Source organism: Tupaia chinensis, unplaced genomic scaffold (genome assembly GCF_000334495.1).
Source record: "Tupaia chinensis unplaced genomic scaffold, TupChi_1.0 Scaffold000066_1, whole genome shotgun sequence".
Classification (NCBI taxonomy): domain Eukaryota; kingdom Metazoa; phylum Chordata; class Mammalia; order Scandentia; family Tupaiidae; genus Tupaia; species Tupaia belangeri.
In genome coordinates this window covers 1,007,402-1,024,347 of record NW_006159525.1, presented here as the reverse complement: position 1 = coordinate 1,024,347, position 16,946 = coordinate 1,007,402, and the positions used below count along the sequence as shown (strand labels likewise).

At 53.7% G+C, this 16,946-nt stretch overlaps 1 protein-coding gene across 1 annotated transcript in view; it reads right to left on the bottom strand.

Moving 5' to 3' along the window:
* LOC102501742 (piezo-type mechanosensitive ion channel component 2) overlaps positions 1-16,946 on the bottom strand; it is a 76,377-nt gene that overhangs the window by 32,653 nt on the left and 26,778 nt on the right. Inside the window, exons 23-33 of the mRNA XM_027766593.1 lie at positions 15,731-15,896; positions 11,569-11,812; positions 10,264-10,360; positions 8,673-8,835; positions 8,461-8,551; positions 7,185-7,300; positions 6,411-6,505; positions 3,511-3,629; positions 2,281-2,392; positions 1,598-1,663; positions 368-534 (exon numbers count right to left, since the gene is read on the bottom strand). Coding sequence (XP_027622394.1) covers positions 368-534; positions 1,598-1,663; positions 2,281-2,392; positions 3,511-3,629; positions 6,411-6,505; positions 7,185-7,300; positions 8,461-8,551; positions 8,673-8,835; positions 10,264-10,360; positions 11,569-11,812; positions 15,731-15,896 — 1,436 coding nt within the window. The remainder of the gene's footprint in view (positions 1-367; positions 535-1,597; positions 1,664-2,280; positions 2,393-3,510; positions 3,630-6,410; positions 6,506-7,184; positions 7,301-8,460; positions 8,552-8,672; positions 8,836-10,263; positions 10,361-11,568; positions 11,813-15,730; positions 15,897-16,946) is intronic.

The following is a 16,946-nucleotide window of genomic DNA, read 5'->3' as shown; positions in this document are numbered from 1 at the left end:
AAAGAGGGAAACAAATGGGATAAGGAGGGAAGGAAGAGGAAGTGGGCGAGGTCCCCCCTCTGTCGCAGGAAACTGGAATGCCATCTCTGCCATTCACGTCTCAAACCGGGGACAAGGATTACTGGGGGATCTCCCGCCTTGGTCCCAATGACCTATGAGTTCTGAGCACAGGCGGCCCTGCAAGGTGATCCCTGTGGGTTGCAGGCTGGGGCGTGTGGCCAGCGGGGCAGGAGGAGGAAAGGCCGGACCTCCGTAGCCTAGCCAGGGGCTCACGTGAGCTCAAGTCACCTGTCAGCACTTCCAGGATGGGGTAATGGAAAGGGGCTGACGTCCTAAAGAAAGCCACCTCTGCAGTGGCAAGACTTGCCTGACTGACAGCATGCCACCACGCACATCGCTCCACCCGCAAGGCCGCCGCCACGCTGTCGCGCTCTCTGCTCAGCGTGCCCAGGGCCGCCGTAACGTCATCCAACACCACCTGCCCCAGTAACCAGGAGAACCGGGCCATGGTTTGGAGCCTTCGGGCCGTGCTTTCTGGAGAGAGAGTGTCCCTCAAGGAGGTGCCTCACGGACTCACTGCCTTTCTGTCACCAGTGATGGAACCGTCCAGCCATGACGGTCCCTGGGAAGTAACTGACAGGCCACCACCAAGCCCACTGCTCTCTCTGTTCATGAACGTGCTGCAGACAACAGATGACGAGCAAGCCCTTCCGGGCCACGGAGTGAGCGTAAGGAGCTGCATTCCAGGAGGCCCTGCTGGAGACGGTCCTCGGCTCAGGGACTAGGCCCTGTCTGGTGTGAGGCTGTGGCACCAGGGCAGAACCAGGGTGAGACCCTTCGCCCGTGCACTTATGCCCGGGCTCCATCTCACGCCAGGGTGTCACTCCTTCTGCACACGGAGGAGCCGAGAGGCTAGCTAATATGTCCAGGCCGTCACCGCTGGGGAGGCTGGAAGTGGATCCCACCCCAGATAAAAATGCTCAGAAGAAGTGTCACTTGAGACCTCGGGTGGAGAGGGCCCCGCAAGCGGGGAGGAGTGAGCTGGGAGGAGTGGCCTCTCGTCCTGGCTCCAGCACTTTCCCGCCAAGGGGCCTTGAGCCCTTATCTCACTCTCGCCTGTCATCTGGTATGGGAGTGCCGGCTCCGTTCCCGGCATGCAGTGAGCCCTCGCTCAGCCCCAGCCTGGCGGCCGCGGCCACAACCCTCTAAGTACACGCCTGTCTTTCTAAGCCCAAGGAGGCAAGCGTGCAGCGGTTCTCATAGGAATCTTCAAGTGCAAGAAACACTGTGGGGGCGGGGTCCATGGTGGCCTCTACACGCCAGTTCCTCCCAGAAACGAAGACCCCCCCGTCCGTGAGGAGGGCAGGACTGCAGGGCCCCACGCCAGGACGTAACAGCCGGCTTAGCTAAGCACCATCGGATTCCCGGAAGGTTCGGGATTCCCTATTTAAAGTTGGGTTTTACTTTGTTTCTAAGTCTAAGAATGCCATCATCCATTTTCACCCCGAGCACACCGGTCAACCCCTGCGGATTCAGGGCCATTCCTTGTCCTTCTGCAGCTCTTCTCTGTCTCGGATGTGGGGGCCACCCTACTCACCAGGTCCATCTGGGTTCCCCGCTTTGGCCTCAACTTCAGCCTCGTGAGTTGCCAGCCTCTCACCTCCTGGACCACACCAAAGGAAACCAACACAGACGTTCACTGGAAATCCCATCTATTTTCCATCTGCGTTTTTATAAATGCCCGTGACATCCTAGCGGGGTGACTGCATCGAAGGCGCGGCGTGCTGATGGCCGTGGAAATTTGCTCCACCTTCAATGTACGGAACACCGGGCACCTCTGAGGATCCCGGGCGCTCCACGGGCACCAAGGGAATGGCCCGATCTCCCAGCTAAGGAGGAAAGCCTGCACACTAGCCCCGCTCCTGTGGACAGTTTGTGGACTCGGGGGGCGAGCTGCAGGGGCGCTGTGCTCAGGAGAGACCACACGGTGCAGATCACACGTCGCCCTCCTGGGCCACTATGGAAAACGGGCCTGGGAAAACGCATCCTGCCGATCTCAGGCTCACAGGCTGTCTCTTCCGCAAATATCCCCTGTCCCCTCCATAACACACCCCTGTGTAAGCCGACAAAAGACCCCTCTGCTTCTTCAGGGGCCTTGCCCTCATCTTTCCCACACAGCCCGTTGTTCATGGACCTCAGCGAAAGCCAGAACGGCCTGACGCCAGAGCCCCTTTTTGGCCAGTTGCTGGTAGAAGTGGCGGCGAGCGCTCTGATGTGTACCTCCGCAGCGCCGTGGGCTGTCCTCTTGCACGCCTCTCCCCGTCCCGCCTTTGCCCGGACACCTCATGGTGAGCGCCGACGCGAAGCCATTCGTCCAGGCCCTGTGCATGAGCTGCAGGGACAGAGCCATGAACCCAGCTGGGGCTGGGGCAGCCTCAGACATTGGCGGGCCCAGACCCCCCATTCCTTCCTTAAAGGTCATGCAATCTAATTAGAACCACTGCTAACTGCATATTCTCGTTGTCGGCTGGCCTTAAATAATAAAAATCAGGCCACATGAGCCTAATCAAGGGAGATGGAAAATCGATGTCATATTTGCTCCAAGTAATTCCTTTTTGGAAGAGAGAAGGCTTGGAGAACAGTTCATGAACTCAAAGGCTGTTCGAGGTGGCTTCTAGATATTGGAGCGACCAGCTGACCCCAACAGGAGCTCACCCCTCATTCCTGGAAAATCGCTGCTGCTGGGTATGAAGGGCCCATGTGGTGACAGAGGTCCCTGTGCTGCTTCAAGCAGTTTTGGCGTGGCCAAAAAGAAAAAAATACTTTCTTTGAAAAATGGATCTTTAAGACAGGAACAAAGAGTAATAACATGAGATTATTTCCCCTTCCTTCCATATGTTTCTGAGTAATTATTGTCAAGTAAAATGCACTCTTAGGACAAACCCTCAATCTTAAGGATGCAGCACGTGCACACACACAGAGAGGAAGGGAATTTAAAGGCTGTTTCAGACGCTTTCCCTTCTGGCTGAAACATCCAAAGGTTAACATCTCCACATGGGCACCCGTTTCCCCCTTGGCTTTGCAGGTGTCTATGGCAACGGGAATGATTTAAGCCAAGACTGGGTGGACGAGTCACAATTCCCCCTATTTCCCCAAGAAAGGGAGGGCAGTGTGCCCTGGAGGGGAGGACACACCTCAGGGCGCCCCGCACAGCAAGCACCAGCCCCGTGGCAGGGCCTCCTAGTGACAGCAACACGTCTTATCGTTAGACAGTCCCCAAAGGATCCAGACACACCCAGCCTCAAAGTCTGCTCTGGGCCTTCGGCACCGCAAAGCCTGGCCTACTGCTCATGAGTCCCATCATGCCTTGGGAGCTCGCAGGTGCATCAGTGTTGAGCACAACTTTCCACCAGCACAGAAAGCTTCGAAGGTGAGGGGCCTCTGCTGCCCTTCCAGCCATGATGGGCATCTCCCGTAGGCTCGCCTGTGGGTCCTTAGGTGAGGAGTTACCTGGAAAGCCGTGCTGGGCTTTGGCTGACTGTCGCCCATTCCTGCCTCAGTGCCTCCTTCTGGCTCTTCCTCTTCTTCACTGTCGGTCTCAAAGAGGCTATAGCTGCCATCCTGGGTCACTTGAAAACACACCCACAGCAGTGACTGGGACGCACAGCCTCTGTCCCTTGCCCACAGACCCCACTGCAGGGGCACCTTGCCCGAGACACACTGCTTGCCCAGAACCCTGTGGGCCATCGCACTGTATGGAGTCCCTCCCTCCGGAGCGCGTGACCACAGAGGCGATCGCTGTCAAGACACGTCTGCCCTTGCCCCGAGCAGACCTTCCCGGCAGTCCTCTGTGGGTCTGCATCTCCCTTTACTATCAGTTCCCCTGGTGGCCACAGGGTTCCCAAGCCTGGTCCTCACTATGGCGCTCAGGGTCACCATACGTGTCGTTAGGTGAGAAACCCCCACTCCCCTCACACCCAGGCACAAGTTTGGTGTCTTGTTTCGGATGACACGATGACATTGGGTGGACGCAGGAGCTGCTGCCACCCTCTGGGCACCATCCTTCACGTGCAAATGGCAGACCCTTCCCAGAGAAGGGTTTCAGGGAACCCCATACCCGAAAGAGCCAGTGCCCCAGGCAGCCGATGGGCATGCCCAGCCTACTTACTGGAAGGACGAGTCGCCCACGGCTGCCACCACTTGTCCTTTTCTTTTTCTCCTGTCATGCTGAGGTCACCTGAACAGGGATGAAACCCCAGGTCTGTCAGCCATCACCTCTGGCTCGTTGGAAAAGGGTCAACACTAACATGTACGCTAGGAAGAGATCAGAGTGGGCCCCGGACTGCTACCTCCCCCCACGCGGTCTCACGGAATGACCCACGTGGAGGAGCACGCTGTTCTCACGTTGGAGGCTCGGCCGTGAACCCAGGGCGCTTCTCTCTGTCAGGAAGAGTCCCCAGAGAGGCTCCACTGGCCAGCACTTCGGCCTCATGGACTTGAACGTACTAAAATGGAGGACCTTCTCCAAAGCGCCGTAACTCAGTCTTGTCACTAATTCAGACAGTGCGCCCCCGTTAGGAAGGGTAAACTGTGTGTCACACCCTGCATGAAAATTGCCGGATAAAACAGCCCATCTCGCTGGGTGACGGGCCAAGGGATGACATCATTTTCTGCAACTTGTTCCACTGAAGGAAGGGAAGATCCAGCCCAATTTAAACATAGCAACTGAAAGATATTTTACTCATTTCGTGACAATAAGAAATGAACGCTTTTCTCCTTCAACCACCTGGTCCTTTGGGGAAGTCATGGTTTCTGAAAAATCTCCACGCAGAAAGACAGAGAGGCCACTTAAAATAAATCACACAGCCGTGGCTAGAGTACTGGGGTCCAATCAAAAAGGACCCTTTTGACCCGGGGTGTTTTTGTTTTCCAAATGAAGGTGGGTCCTTTCTTCAACTAGGATTTGGATTCAGAATTTCAAGCCAAAGCACAATTTCAAATCTCAACTCTAAATGCATCCATTATACTCCTGTTCTGAAGGGAGAGATCCATTTTCTCGTTGGCTCCTGGGGTGGCAGAGGGACCACGGAGACAGGTGGCCCCCACGGGCCCCTGGCACCAGCATCTCACCTCTTCCCAAGGCGCCCCTCTCCGCTTCCGCCCCTCCCGGGCAGGTCCTGCTCACAGGGGCGGCAGGACCCCCCCCCGGCCCCGCGCGCCCCCCCGCCAGCCTGCTGCAGCCCAGCAGTTTTCTTTTGCTTTGCTTTGATTTTCTCCATCCTGGCAATGGAAGACAGAGAGAGCCATTTTCTCCTCCACCGGTCAAAACGCCTTTGCCATTTTGTGAGCTTCAGGGCTGCCCTTCTCCCCCAAACTGAGGCCGAGGACAAGCTGCCCGGACTCCCCCATTACTCCCCCCTTTGTTAAGAAAGGCCTCACTGACGCCCTGGACCCCACAGCCAACATTGCACACACCGATGTGGACAGGATCCTGGCCGAGGTGCTCAAGGGGCGAGTAGCAGCAGTGAAAGGGAGGCGATCCCTCTCTGACTGAGAACACGGGCACAGGTTCTCAGTGGGGTTGGCCGACTTTGAAGGGCCACGGTGCGGACGAGGGTCTGCACTAGGGCGGTCTCCGCTGGCTCAGAAAGTTTGCGGGTGAAGACGTGAGCAGGCAGCGAGACAGCAGCACTCCCACCTCAGTGACCGTGCCACTGTCCCCACCTTATCTGATTTCCAAAGCTGGCTTGAAGTCAATTCACTTTTTAAGCAGTTTCATCCTAAGCAATAGGATCCTGGGGGTCCCGCACTGAGTGGTCCAGATACATCCCCCCACCCCCCCTACACACACACACAGTGCATTAAAATAAAGAATGTGACCATAAGCAAAAAGCATTCCTCTGTGTACTCCTCCAGCCTTCCTGGAAGCACCAGACAGGTGTGCACGCCGGTGCCCTGAGGGCTACGTGGAGGGCGCATGGCCTGGGACAGGGATGGGGGTTTGGCCGAGGCAGACAGCCTGAGCTGAGCCAAAGCATCCCTTCCTCATGGAATGGTTCGTCCTGGAGAAGCCCACGTGTCCATCATACTCGAGCTCTGCTTTTGTCCCCGCGAGAGGAACCAGCCTGCGACGCCCGCCACCTCGTCCCGATCGGCCACATTCACAGCTCACTAGGAACCAGCCTGCAACGCCCGCCACCCCGTCCCGATGGGCCACACTTATAGCTCACTAGGGGCATTGCTCTCGGAATGCTGGTGCCTTCCTAGTCCCGGCAGACTTTCCTCTTGGTGAAATTCAAAAAGAAGGGAGATATACGGGGAAGGGGCTTGTATCGGAGGAAGAAACCAGCTGTGAGGAGACCATGCTTTGGAAGGGGCTCTGCTTTCAGGACAAAGGTGGAAAAGCCAACTTAACTGTCTCAGGGCGGCCAGCTGGGACTTCTTCTCGACCTCCTCACGGCGCTCCAGGGCCTCGCGCAGGGACAGCGCCAACAGCTCGGCACCCCTGTGTGTACACAGAAGATGCCAGAGCCATCACCATGGCCCAGATAGTCTCTGTGGGCTTTGTTGGTAAAAGCCACTTCAGGTGGAGCATCCCTAATCTGAAAATCCAAAATCCAAAATCCTTCAAAATCTGAAACTTTTTGAGTGCTGACATAAAGCCAAAATGTCACACCTGCCCTCATGGGACAGGTCACAGTCAAGGCACTGCAACACAAAAATATGGTACCGTGTGTGAAACACAAATGGATTTCATGGCTAGACGAAGGTCTCACCCCCAAGACCGCTCCTTCTGCACATCCAAATACCGGGCCGTCGGGAAGGGCAGGGTGCAGTCTCCATAGGACAGGAAACACACATCATGACTTTCCCAACAACCCAGTACTTCAAAATTAGAAAAAAATCCCAAACTGAAAACTCTCCTGTCCCCAGAATTTGGGGTAAGGGACTCTTGAACCTGTATCAGATCTCGCACCAGGTCAGTCACTCAGTAAGGCAGGCCAAGCCGGCCGCTCAGAAGGGACTTTTCCTGTTTGCGCCCCTGAGAGTATGAGCCACCAGAGCACGGTGGCCAAGTGTGGATGGAGGACAGGACAGTTGAAACAGAGGGACGCGTGGCCAGCATGGAGGCCGGCTGTCTTGGGCTGGGCCTTGGAGGGGGCACGGTGTGAGCAGTGGCATACCCAGGTTCTGGAATACAGTCCTCACCGCTGTAAGGGATGGCGGGGGGCCTGTGGCGCTGCGTCAGTCCTTCCCTCCACAGTGTCAAAATGCAGTCGAAGGTGCCTCCAGGGAGTTGCTCCCATCAGTTAAAGAAAACGGTCTGGTGGGGGCCAGGAGGTGGCATGATGGCTAAAGTCACTGGACTGCCATGTGACTGACCACGGTTCAAGTCTCAGACCCTGTAACTTGAAGTCAGGCTGGATGAGTGTGCGTGTGTGCCCAAGATCTTAAGAGGAGAATGGTGAAGGGATTGCAATGTGACCATCCCCCCTGGGGGGTGATTTTTCACTTTCTGTCTCCCTGTCTTTCTCTGTCTCTCTGGCGAGCACATACGCCCTACAGCAGATATCTCCCTCAAAACCCAAAAGACCAGGGAATAGCCTGGATGACCAGGTTAGTATCAGAGAAGGCCTTGTCCTAGAAGGGTCTGTCAGGCAAGCAGACACTCAGTCAAGAATGGTACCTGAGGCTGGGGTCGGGAGGAGGTTGCGTCCCCAAAGCCCAGGCCAACAGGCAGGGTTGGGTTGACCCAGACTCCTCATGGAACTCGGCCAACCTCCTTGACAGCTGTGCCTGGCCCCTTGCTGCCATGGGGCTACTGCCACTTGCAAAGGGCCTTCCTCTGTTCGCGGCATCTCCCAGGTCTCATGGCTTGACTCAATCAGAAGTCCTCCAGGGAGTGACCAGAACCAACCTGAACCTTGGGCCCAGGCAGCATGTGCTGAGAAGACAGTGCGGGGAGCTGGGCAGCCCAGAGAGGACCCTCTTTGAGCCCAGCGAATGGTGAAGGGATTGCAATGTGACCATCCCCCCTGGGGGGTGATTTTTCACTTTCTGTCTCCCTGTCTTTCTCTGTCTCTCTGGCGAGCACATACGCCCTACAGCAGATATCTCCCTCAAAACCCAAAAGACCAGGGAATAGCCTGGATGACCAGGTTAGTATCAGAGAAGGCCTTGTCCTAGAAGGGTCTGTCAGGCAAGCAGACACTCAGTCAAGAATGGTACCTGAGGCTGGGGTCGGGAGGAGGTTGCGTCCCCAAAGCCCAGGCCAACAGGCAGGGTTGGGTTGACCCAGACTCCTCATGGAACTCGGCCAACCTCCTTGACAGCTGTGCCTGGCCCCTTGCTGCCATGGGGCTACTGCCACTTGCAAAGGGCCTTCCTCTGTTCGCGGCATCTCCCAGGTCTCATGGCTTGACTCAATCAGAAGTCCTCCAGGGAGTGACCAGAACCAACCTGAACCTTGGGCCCAGGCAGCATGTGCTGAGAAGACAGTGCGGGGAGCTGGGCAGCCCAGAGAGGACCCTCTTTGAGCCCAGCCCGTCCTCTGCCAAGGGAGGGGAGAGTCAGGTGGTCTGAGGCTTTTGGGATGGCTAACGCGTCGTGATCCTTCACCAAGGGTTCCTTCATGTCCCCTGAGGTCTGATGTTCCTGAGGTCATCTGGTACCTGCCAGCTAGGGCTTCGGTGGCCTCCAGGTCAGCGACCACAAACAGGTGGTAGTAACTCAGGAAGACCCGCCGCTGGAGCAGCAGAAAGGTGAAACACACTGCGTCCCAGAGGATCCCCGCCTCCTTCTTGGGGGGCTCGCAGGGCTCATCCTCCGGGATGGCTGCAGGGGGAGAGGAACAGCAAGCCCTTAGGCCGGTGCCATGGGGCACCTCTGGGTGCCAGCTCTGCCGTGCACAACCCGCCCTGCCTCCCTCCTTCCCAGCTCTCCGTCTTCCCGCCAAAATGGCCGATGTTCACGGAGACGAGGAGATGGGGCCAGGGTTGGCTAGTGAGTGGCGTTTGCTCCACTCTGCCACCGGCACAGGTCCCTCCCTGGAACGGAGCCCACCACCCGTTAAGTTCCCAGAGTGACTCATGCCAAAGCCTCCCTTTGGGGTAAACAGTGTGGCTGATTGACGGGGGTGGGGCAGGTCATCCGGGAGCTGGAACGTCCCGTCTCAGCCCTCGCCACCGCCTGCCCTGGAGCTGCGTCCCCGTCTGGGAAAGATGAGCTGTGCATCCTCACGGATTTTCTTGACAAACTAAGAGAGGGAGAGCCTAACCCAAGGTGTCACTCAGGGCAAGAGAGAAAACAAATACGTTTCCCTTCTGCCTTCATTCTCGAAGGGAAACCGGCACCGCTCCAGTCAGGCAGAACTCGGGCGCCTCCTTCTCCAAATAGGCCAGATCCCAGCGAGGAGTGGGGTGGCCGGAGTTGCGCAAGCCCTGCGGAAGTGCCCTTGGCAGGGCGGGCACACCCCCACAGCCTTGAGGTCTGCCCTGGGCCTGACATTGGGTCCCGGGGAGAGCCAGGGTGTTAGTCCTCCTCCTCCTCTGAGGGCAGTCTCTGGGTTCCCCCTGAGAGAGGCAATGTGACCCAGGTTCTACTGGGGCTTTTCTTAAGGGTCTTTCAAAGAATCTGGTGGGCCAGCAGGTGGTGTGGAGACTAAAGCAGCTGGGAATGTGTGGTTCAAGTCCCAGAGCTGGTAGCTTGGAAACCATACCAGGCGCATGTGCGTGCATGCCCAAAATCCTGAGAAGAGAAGGGAAGAGAAGGGATTGCAGTGTGGGTATCCCCCCGGGGGATGCTTTCTTGCTTTCCCTCTCTTTGTCTCTCTCTCTCGCTCCTTCTCTGGCAAGTGCCCGTGCCCTAAAATAACAGCAAAGTCTAGCGAACAATACACCATCGCACATGAACGTGTACCAGGGCCTACACTGAAAGACTAACAATGGCTGTGACCCATGACTTGGGAAGGCCGGGATGGAGTCGCCACACTAGAGGATATGAGGGGTCACAGTTAACTTTCTTAGCTGCACCGATACCGTCATGGAGGAGAAGGTCTTAGTGGTCTCAGAGATCTCATAAACGCACTTACGCACGTGCATACGTAAATACAGACGCAGAGAAATTCCCCGCTGTAGTCTCCGTGGGGTGTGAGTGACCCCTGTCATAGTCTTTCCATTCTTCTCTGTTTGACCTTCTTTCTAACATAACAGGTGACTCTCCACTGGGTCCTGCGCCGTGTCAGGGGGCATCGAGGGTACTCACCTCGCCGATAGCCTTCCACCGTGCAGTACAAGCCCAGACTGTGCACCAGCCAGCAGTGTGAGACAAGCAGGGCCTCCAGGTACACACACGCGCCGACCTGCAGCACAAGAGAAGCTCGCAGGGCCTCCCCGGGGCCTCTCCGCGCTCCCCAGCTAGGCCTCCTCTGGCATCTGCCGCCTTCGTTATAACCTTGAGTGCATTAGTCACCCACAACCGTAGCCTTTCACTGGCCAACAAAGAAATCGAGCCGTGCTCTTCAGACACACAGGCAGCCACAGATACAGCCTGAGCCTAAAAAATGGAGAAACCAAGAACGGCTGGCCAGCAGCCAGGCCCTGACTCGCTCTCAGCGTTCTCAGAGCAAAGCCACTACATCGTCTCTGAGGACTGCCCTCTCGTAATCCGTGTGTGTGCGTTTTCACAAAGAAAGACCTACTGGCCATTAGGAGGATGAAACCCTGAGATGGATTACGCTGAAGGACACTGTGGTGTCTCCGCCCATGGGGACGCACTAAGCTAAATTGGTAATATGGCCGTCGCCCTTTACAGTAAAAGCTCGTGACCCGCCAGGCAATCACTCGGAAGTTTCAGGCCGCGGAGGACTGATACTCTGAATGATGACCTGAGGCTTCGGAACCTCCAAAGAACAACTCCATTATGCTGAGTGGAGCTGGCTACGTGGCTGAGTTGCCAGCTCACGTGAAGGGCAGAGCGTATGAGACAGAGAAGCTGGTACGGGGTCTGGAGACAGGAGTCTCGGGCTCGCGGACACCATCTGGTGCGTGTTGTATTTCTCTGTCTGTATCTGTCGTGTGGGAAGTCTTCCCAGTTCAAGATGCTGGGGGTGGGGGGGATGCTCTCTTGAAACCCCTTCTAGTTTTCAGACCAAGAATTCCCCAGCCTTCACCCTTCCGGCTTACTTTCCTCTGCTCTGTATTATTTCGATGGAACGGTGCTGTATGTGCACGGACAGAGCGGGCTTTTCTGTGACCAACGAGCCCTGGGAGTGCGACAGCGCCCCAGGCTGGGGTTCGCTCAGACAGCACTCTCTCTGACAGCGTCCTTTTGACCTCTGGGTTTCCTTTAGATTCAGAGCTCTTCGACATCAAAAACCACTCCAGAGAGCACAGCTGCACCATGCGGGACCCGCAGAGGGTCGTTTCACGTTTCCCACCTTGGGTAAACATATCTTTGAAAAAGCCCTTTTAAGATGACTGTTGGTTTTGGCAGTTCCTTTTTTTAGGGTATTAAGACAGTCAGGCTAGGAAAACAAAGAGCACCCTTGAAAGAGGGACTCTCCCGTACCGAAAGCGCGGTCTTCACAGCAACCACCAGCACTGAGTAGGCGATCAGCCGGTCCAGGGGCTTGAGGATGAACTTGACAGGCCTCAAGAGAAGGCGGTGTCCATGTAGCATGAAGTATCCAAAGGCCACCAGGTACCCTGCCCCCCAGATGCTGATGCGCGTCGTTCCCGTGAGAAAAACCAGGCAAAGCACAAACCAGAAATGATACCGAAAAACAGCGACTTTGGCCAAGTCTAAGTAGGACCTAGGAGATGGAAGAGGTGTGTAAAAAGCAAAGGTGGTGTCACTTGATTGAGGGACACAAACATACTCCCACAGATCACCTTAGCACAGAGAGAAGAGGAAGCAGAGGCGGCAGTAGACAGGCGGTGGGCAGTGGACCTGCGGAAGTTCGGAACAGCCCCTGCGCGCGGCTCTGAGCGTCAGCTTGCACAGAGCAAACCCCTTCTTTGGGGCATGTAGTTCTCAGAGTTTTAACAAACACATACAGTCTCGTAGCAACCGCCACAATCGGTAGAGAACACATTTCCATCATTCCCCAAGTTTCCTGTACCCTTTGCAACCAGCCCCCACCCCGCCTCCAGGCAGGCATTTATCTGTTTGCTGTCTCTGCAAGTTTGCCTTTTTAAAGATGTTATATATGGCGGGACCAGCAGTTAGCGTAATGGCTATTCGCTGGACTCCCACGTAGTCAACCACGGTTCGCGTCCCGGACCCAGTGGCTTAAAACTCATGCCAGGTGCGTGTGCGTACATGCCCAAGATCCTGAGAGGAGAATGGAGAAGAAGGGATTGCAACGTGGCCATCCCCCCGGGGGGGTGATTTCTCGCTTTCTGCCTCTCTGTCTCCCTATGGCAAAAAAAGAAAAAAAAAAAAAAAAAACTCACACCGGGTGTGTTTGCATGCGTGCCCAAGATCCTGAGAGGAGAACAGAGGAGAAGGGATTGCGACGTGGCCATCCCCCCGGGGGGTGATTTCTCGCTTTCTGCCTCTCTGTCTCTCTGTCTGGTGAGCGCAAGCTCCCTATAGCAAAAACCTTTCCCCACACACACATACAAAAATATATATATATTATATATGGCATTTTACAGTATGTTGCCTTTTGTATCTGGTGTAATGCTTTTAAGAGTTGTCCATGGTTTTGTTTGTTTGTTTGTTTGTTTCACAAAAAAAAAAAAAAAAAAAAAACTTTGCCAGAGAGCATATGCACTTACCAGAGAGAGAGAGAGAGAGAGAGAAGGAAACTGAGAAAGCACCTCCCCATGGGCATGGTCATGCCGTAATCCCTTCTCCACTCCTCCCTCCTCTGGGGATGTTGGGCACTCATGCACATGTGCTCAGTGTGTTTTTCAGGCCACCAGGTCCAGGACTTGAACTACACAGCTGGCCGTGTGCGATCCAGCTGCCCTAACTGCCACACCAGCCGCTGGCCCGTCACCCACGCTGTTGCATGTGCTAGTACCTGTTACTGCGGAGTACGAGTGCGCTGCAATCTGCTAGTCAACATGCACTGAGTGGACATTTAGGTTCCAGTTTGAGATGACTATGGATACATCTTCCATAAACTTCACATAGGAGTTTTTCATGTGGAACACGTTCTCATTTTATTTGGGTAAATATGTGGAAGTGGAATGGCTGGGCCATATGGGAAGTGTACATTTAATTTATAAGAAACTGTCAAGGCATTTTCCGAAGCAGCCCTATCATTGCCCGTTCCTGCCGGTTACAGGTGGGAGTCCCTGTGGCTCTGTGTTCTTTATGCACGTGGGGTTTCGGGGTTCGTTTGTTTATTTCTTCTTAGCCATTCTAGTAAGTGTGCAGTCATAGCTCATTTTAATTTTTAATTTGCATTTCCCTAATAATTAATAATATTGAGCATCTTTTTGAAATATGCTTATCTTTTTATTAAATGTCTATTTAAATCTTTTGCCCATTTTTTAAAGAATTATTTTATTAAAATTCACTATTACTATTTTTTAATTTGGCCAGAGAGAGACACAGAGAGGGGGAAAGTTTCTCACTTTAAGAAAGCAAGTGAGAAAGCGAGTTGCCAGATCTCAAACTTGAACCGGTTTGCCATGTAGGAGTCTAGTGCCTTAATCACCACGCCACCTGCCGGCCCTGCCCATTTTTCCATCGAAATTCTGTTGCTATTGAGCTCTGAAGTTTTTATGTATTCTGATACAAGTCCGCTATCAGACATGTCTTCTGCAAACATTTTCTCCCAGTCTTTGGGTTTTCTTTTCATGATCTTACTAGAATCTCCTAAAAACTGAAGTTTGGGGCCAGCCAGTGGTGTGGTAGTTAAGGTGGCAGGGTCCCAGAAGGCTGGCTGTGTGGTTCAAGTCCCAGACTTGGCAACTTGAAAAAACAGGCACACTCACTGGGCACGTGTGTGTGCGTGCCCAAAATCCTGCGAGGAGAATGGAGGAGCGGGGATTGTGACATGGCCTTCCCTGGGGTGCTTTCTTGCACCCCTCCCCACACAGTCTCTCCTCAGTGAGCGCACTCAGTCTATAGCAATGTTTTAAAAAAAACTTTTTTAAGCAGAAATCTTTTTGGCTTTTGTTTTATTTTATTTTGGATGAAAGCCAATCTATCAACTTTTCTCCTATTATGGCTCATGTTTTTTGTGTCATATTTAAGTCCTTTCCCAACCCAAGGTCACAAATCGTTTTTCATGTTTTTTAATGGAACTTTTATGGCCTGGACTTTACACTTAGGTCTGTGTTCATTTCAAGGTAACTCTTGGATTTGGCACGAACACAGGGTTTCTTGTGTTTTCGAGTTTGTGTGCAGGGATTGGGAGACATGGACATCTAGTTGTTCCAGAAGCTTCTCTTGAAAAGATTATCCTTTCTGACAGCTGCTGCACTGAGCCAAGTGCCTAGCCCATCACCAAATGCTACACATGACCTGGGTTGTTAAACTCTGAAGCAGGTCCTGAAATCAGGCGGCGTTAAGTCCTCCAACTCTACTCTTCTTTTTCAAAACTCTTTTGGATATTCCAGACCTTTCCTTTTTCCGTGTGTCTGTCAATTTCTAAAACATCAACACCAACACAAAAGGGACAAAGGTTGGCCTGGTTGAATTCCTAGCACTTGGAACAATTCTGACACATGACAGGGGCTGGGTCGACCTTCTGAACGCCTGAATGGTGGCTAGCCCGTAGCAGGGGCCCATCAACACGCACGGAGGAGGGGAGCCACCTGAGAGCCCAGGGAATAGTCTGATTACTTCGGCAAACTCTTTGGCAATTTTTCTTAAAACACTCAATGTACCTTTACCCCATGTCATAGCAATTCCACTCCTAGTTATTCATCCAGAGAGACAAAAACGTACGTTCCCAAAGGCCTTAACATCTTCAGAGAAGGTTATTTAGATACGCTCGAAGCTATAAACAACACAGATGTATCCATTCAATTCACAAAGGCATAATCCAACTGTGGTATGTTCATGCAATGGAAGACTATGCAACAATGAAAAGGAGCCCCCACAGATGCACTCTACAAAGTCAGCGGGTGGTATAGTGGTTAAGACACTGGACTCCCTAATCCTGGATCTGGTGGTTTGAAAATAAAGCCGGGCATATGTGTATGCATTTCCAAAATCTCAGGGGAGAAATGGAAGGGAAGGAATTGTGCCCTGGCCATCCTGCCCCCGTCCCCCAGGGGAACGCGACTTCTCATTTTCTTTCCCACTGCCTTTCTCTGTGAGCGCACACACCCTAGGCAAAAACCTTAAAAAAAAAAAAAAAAGATGGATCTCAAAAATGTTATGGCGAACAAAAGAAGCCAGACAAGAACACACCTGTGGCCCCAGAGATGGAGTATTAGAGCAGGTAAAGCCACCGTGCTGCTAGAAATCCAGTTGGTGGTGCCTTGGGGAAGAGCTGACCAGGAAGGGGAATGAGAGGACCCCGGGACCACGAGGATGCTCCGCGCCTTGATTCGCCTCTCAAGGCTGATTGAATACTATCATTAGGAACTGAACACTTTACTGTATGTAAATTAGAGCTCAATTTAAACTATTTTAAAACGTAACAAAAAGAAAATCATAGTAATCTTTTCTCCAAAGGAAGCAAGTCTCAGCCCACAATGCTGAAGGAGAACGGAGAAAGGCCACATGCCAGGGTGCCTTAGACCAGGGTCTCAGTCCTCACCGGCAGAAGATGAAATTGGGGACAGGGCTGAGCTGGGCAAGGTCCTCTGGCCTCAGCTGTCTGCCGACCTCCACGTTGTCCCCTGCCAGCACCCTCACCGAGGCTCTGTTCTCGTCCACAAACACTTGCCACTGCAGGGAGGCCACGAGGAGGAGCAGGAAGTCAACTGTGACGACAAAGGAAGAGGTTGTGGCTCTGGGCCGTGGCTGCCCCGCCCCAACGTGGACCTCACGCGGCATCCACCCCCCAGGAACACCTGGTAGGCAGCGTTCTTGGGACCAGTGAGGCAGGTTCAGAGTTCATTGCCTGGGTGCCTCCCTGTCACCCCTCCTTTCTGGGGGCGGTGTGGGGCAGGGTCAGACAGAACAAGGTCTCTGAGTCTCCAGAAGGTCACAGGCTTGCTACTCAGCCTCCAGTCCCCTTGCCAGCTCAACGTGTGCGCCCAGAGCCGTGGGCAGGGAGCTGGTTGCCGTGTGTGGGGCCTCAGTGCAGTCCCAGGTTCCCCGAGGGGCCTCTCCTCATCCTCCAACCTCCGGAGCCCTGCCAAGCAGGCACCTGCGCTTTCTCACTGTGGTGTCGCCACGCCTCGGGCATGCTGTGGGACACAGTTTGGGGCCATCAGCATTGGATGGATGAATGGATGAATTAAAAATGGATTTTTTTCATGTGACTGAATGCAAAGAAAAGGCAAGAAATGGGCACAGGACATGAAAGTCTGCAGTTCCCTCCTCTCGCAGTTACTGCCCGTCTGTGGCTCCGCCTGTTTTCAAGAGGAGAGATGTTTTCTAGATTAAGTGAAAAGGGCAGCCCCGAAAAGAACACAAAACTGCTTACTTCTGGGCAGAAGAGTACCAGCTTTCAGGAGCTAAATTTCAGAAGGCCTTTTATGGTGCCTTTTCTGGAACTCTTATTTGCAAATCAGCCGTCCACTTTTTATTTAGTACATTACTAAATCTCTGGGTTTTAAATCATCTATTGAAAGTCCTACCCCCCTTCACCCCATCAGAATAACGCTTATGAATTAAAATTCTCTCTAATGAAAGCATTTTTTAATTAGATGGAGACCTTGGAACCTGGTAACTATATTTCTTCGCTGAGTACTGTCTGGGTGATTACAAGATGGAATGGGGGAACCTCAGAAGGAAGATTGGCAGAGAAGGATGGCTGGAGCAGTACTTGGCATGCTCTGCTCTCCATTGCCTGCCCAATCTAAAGT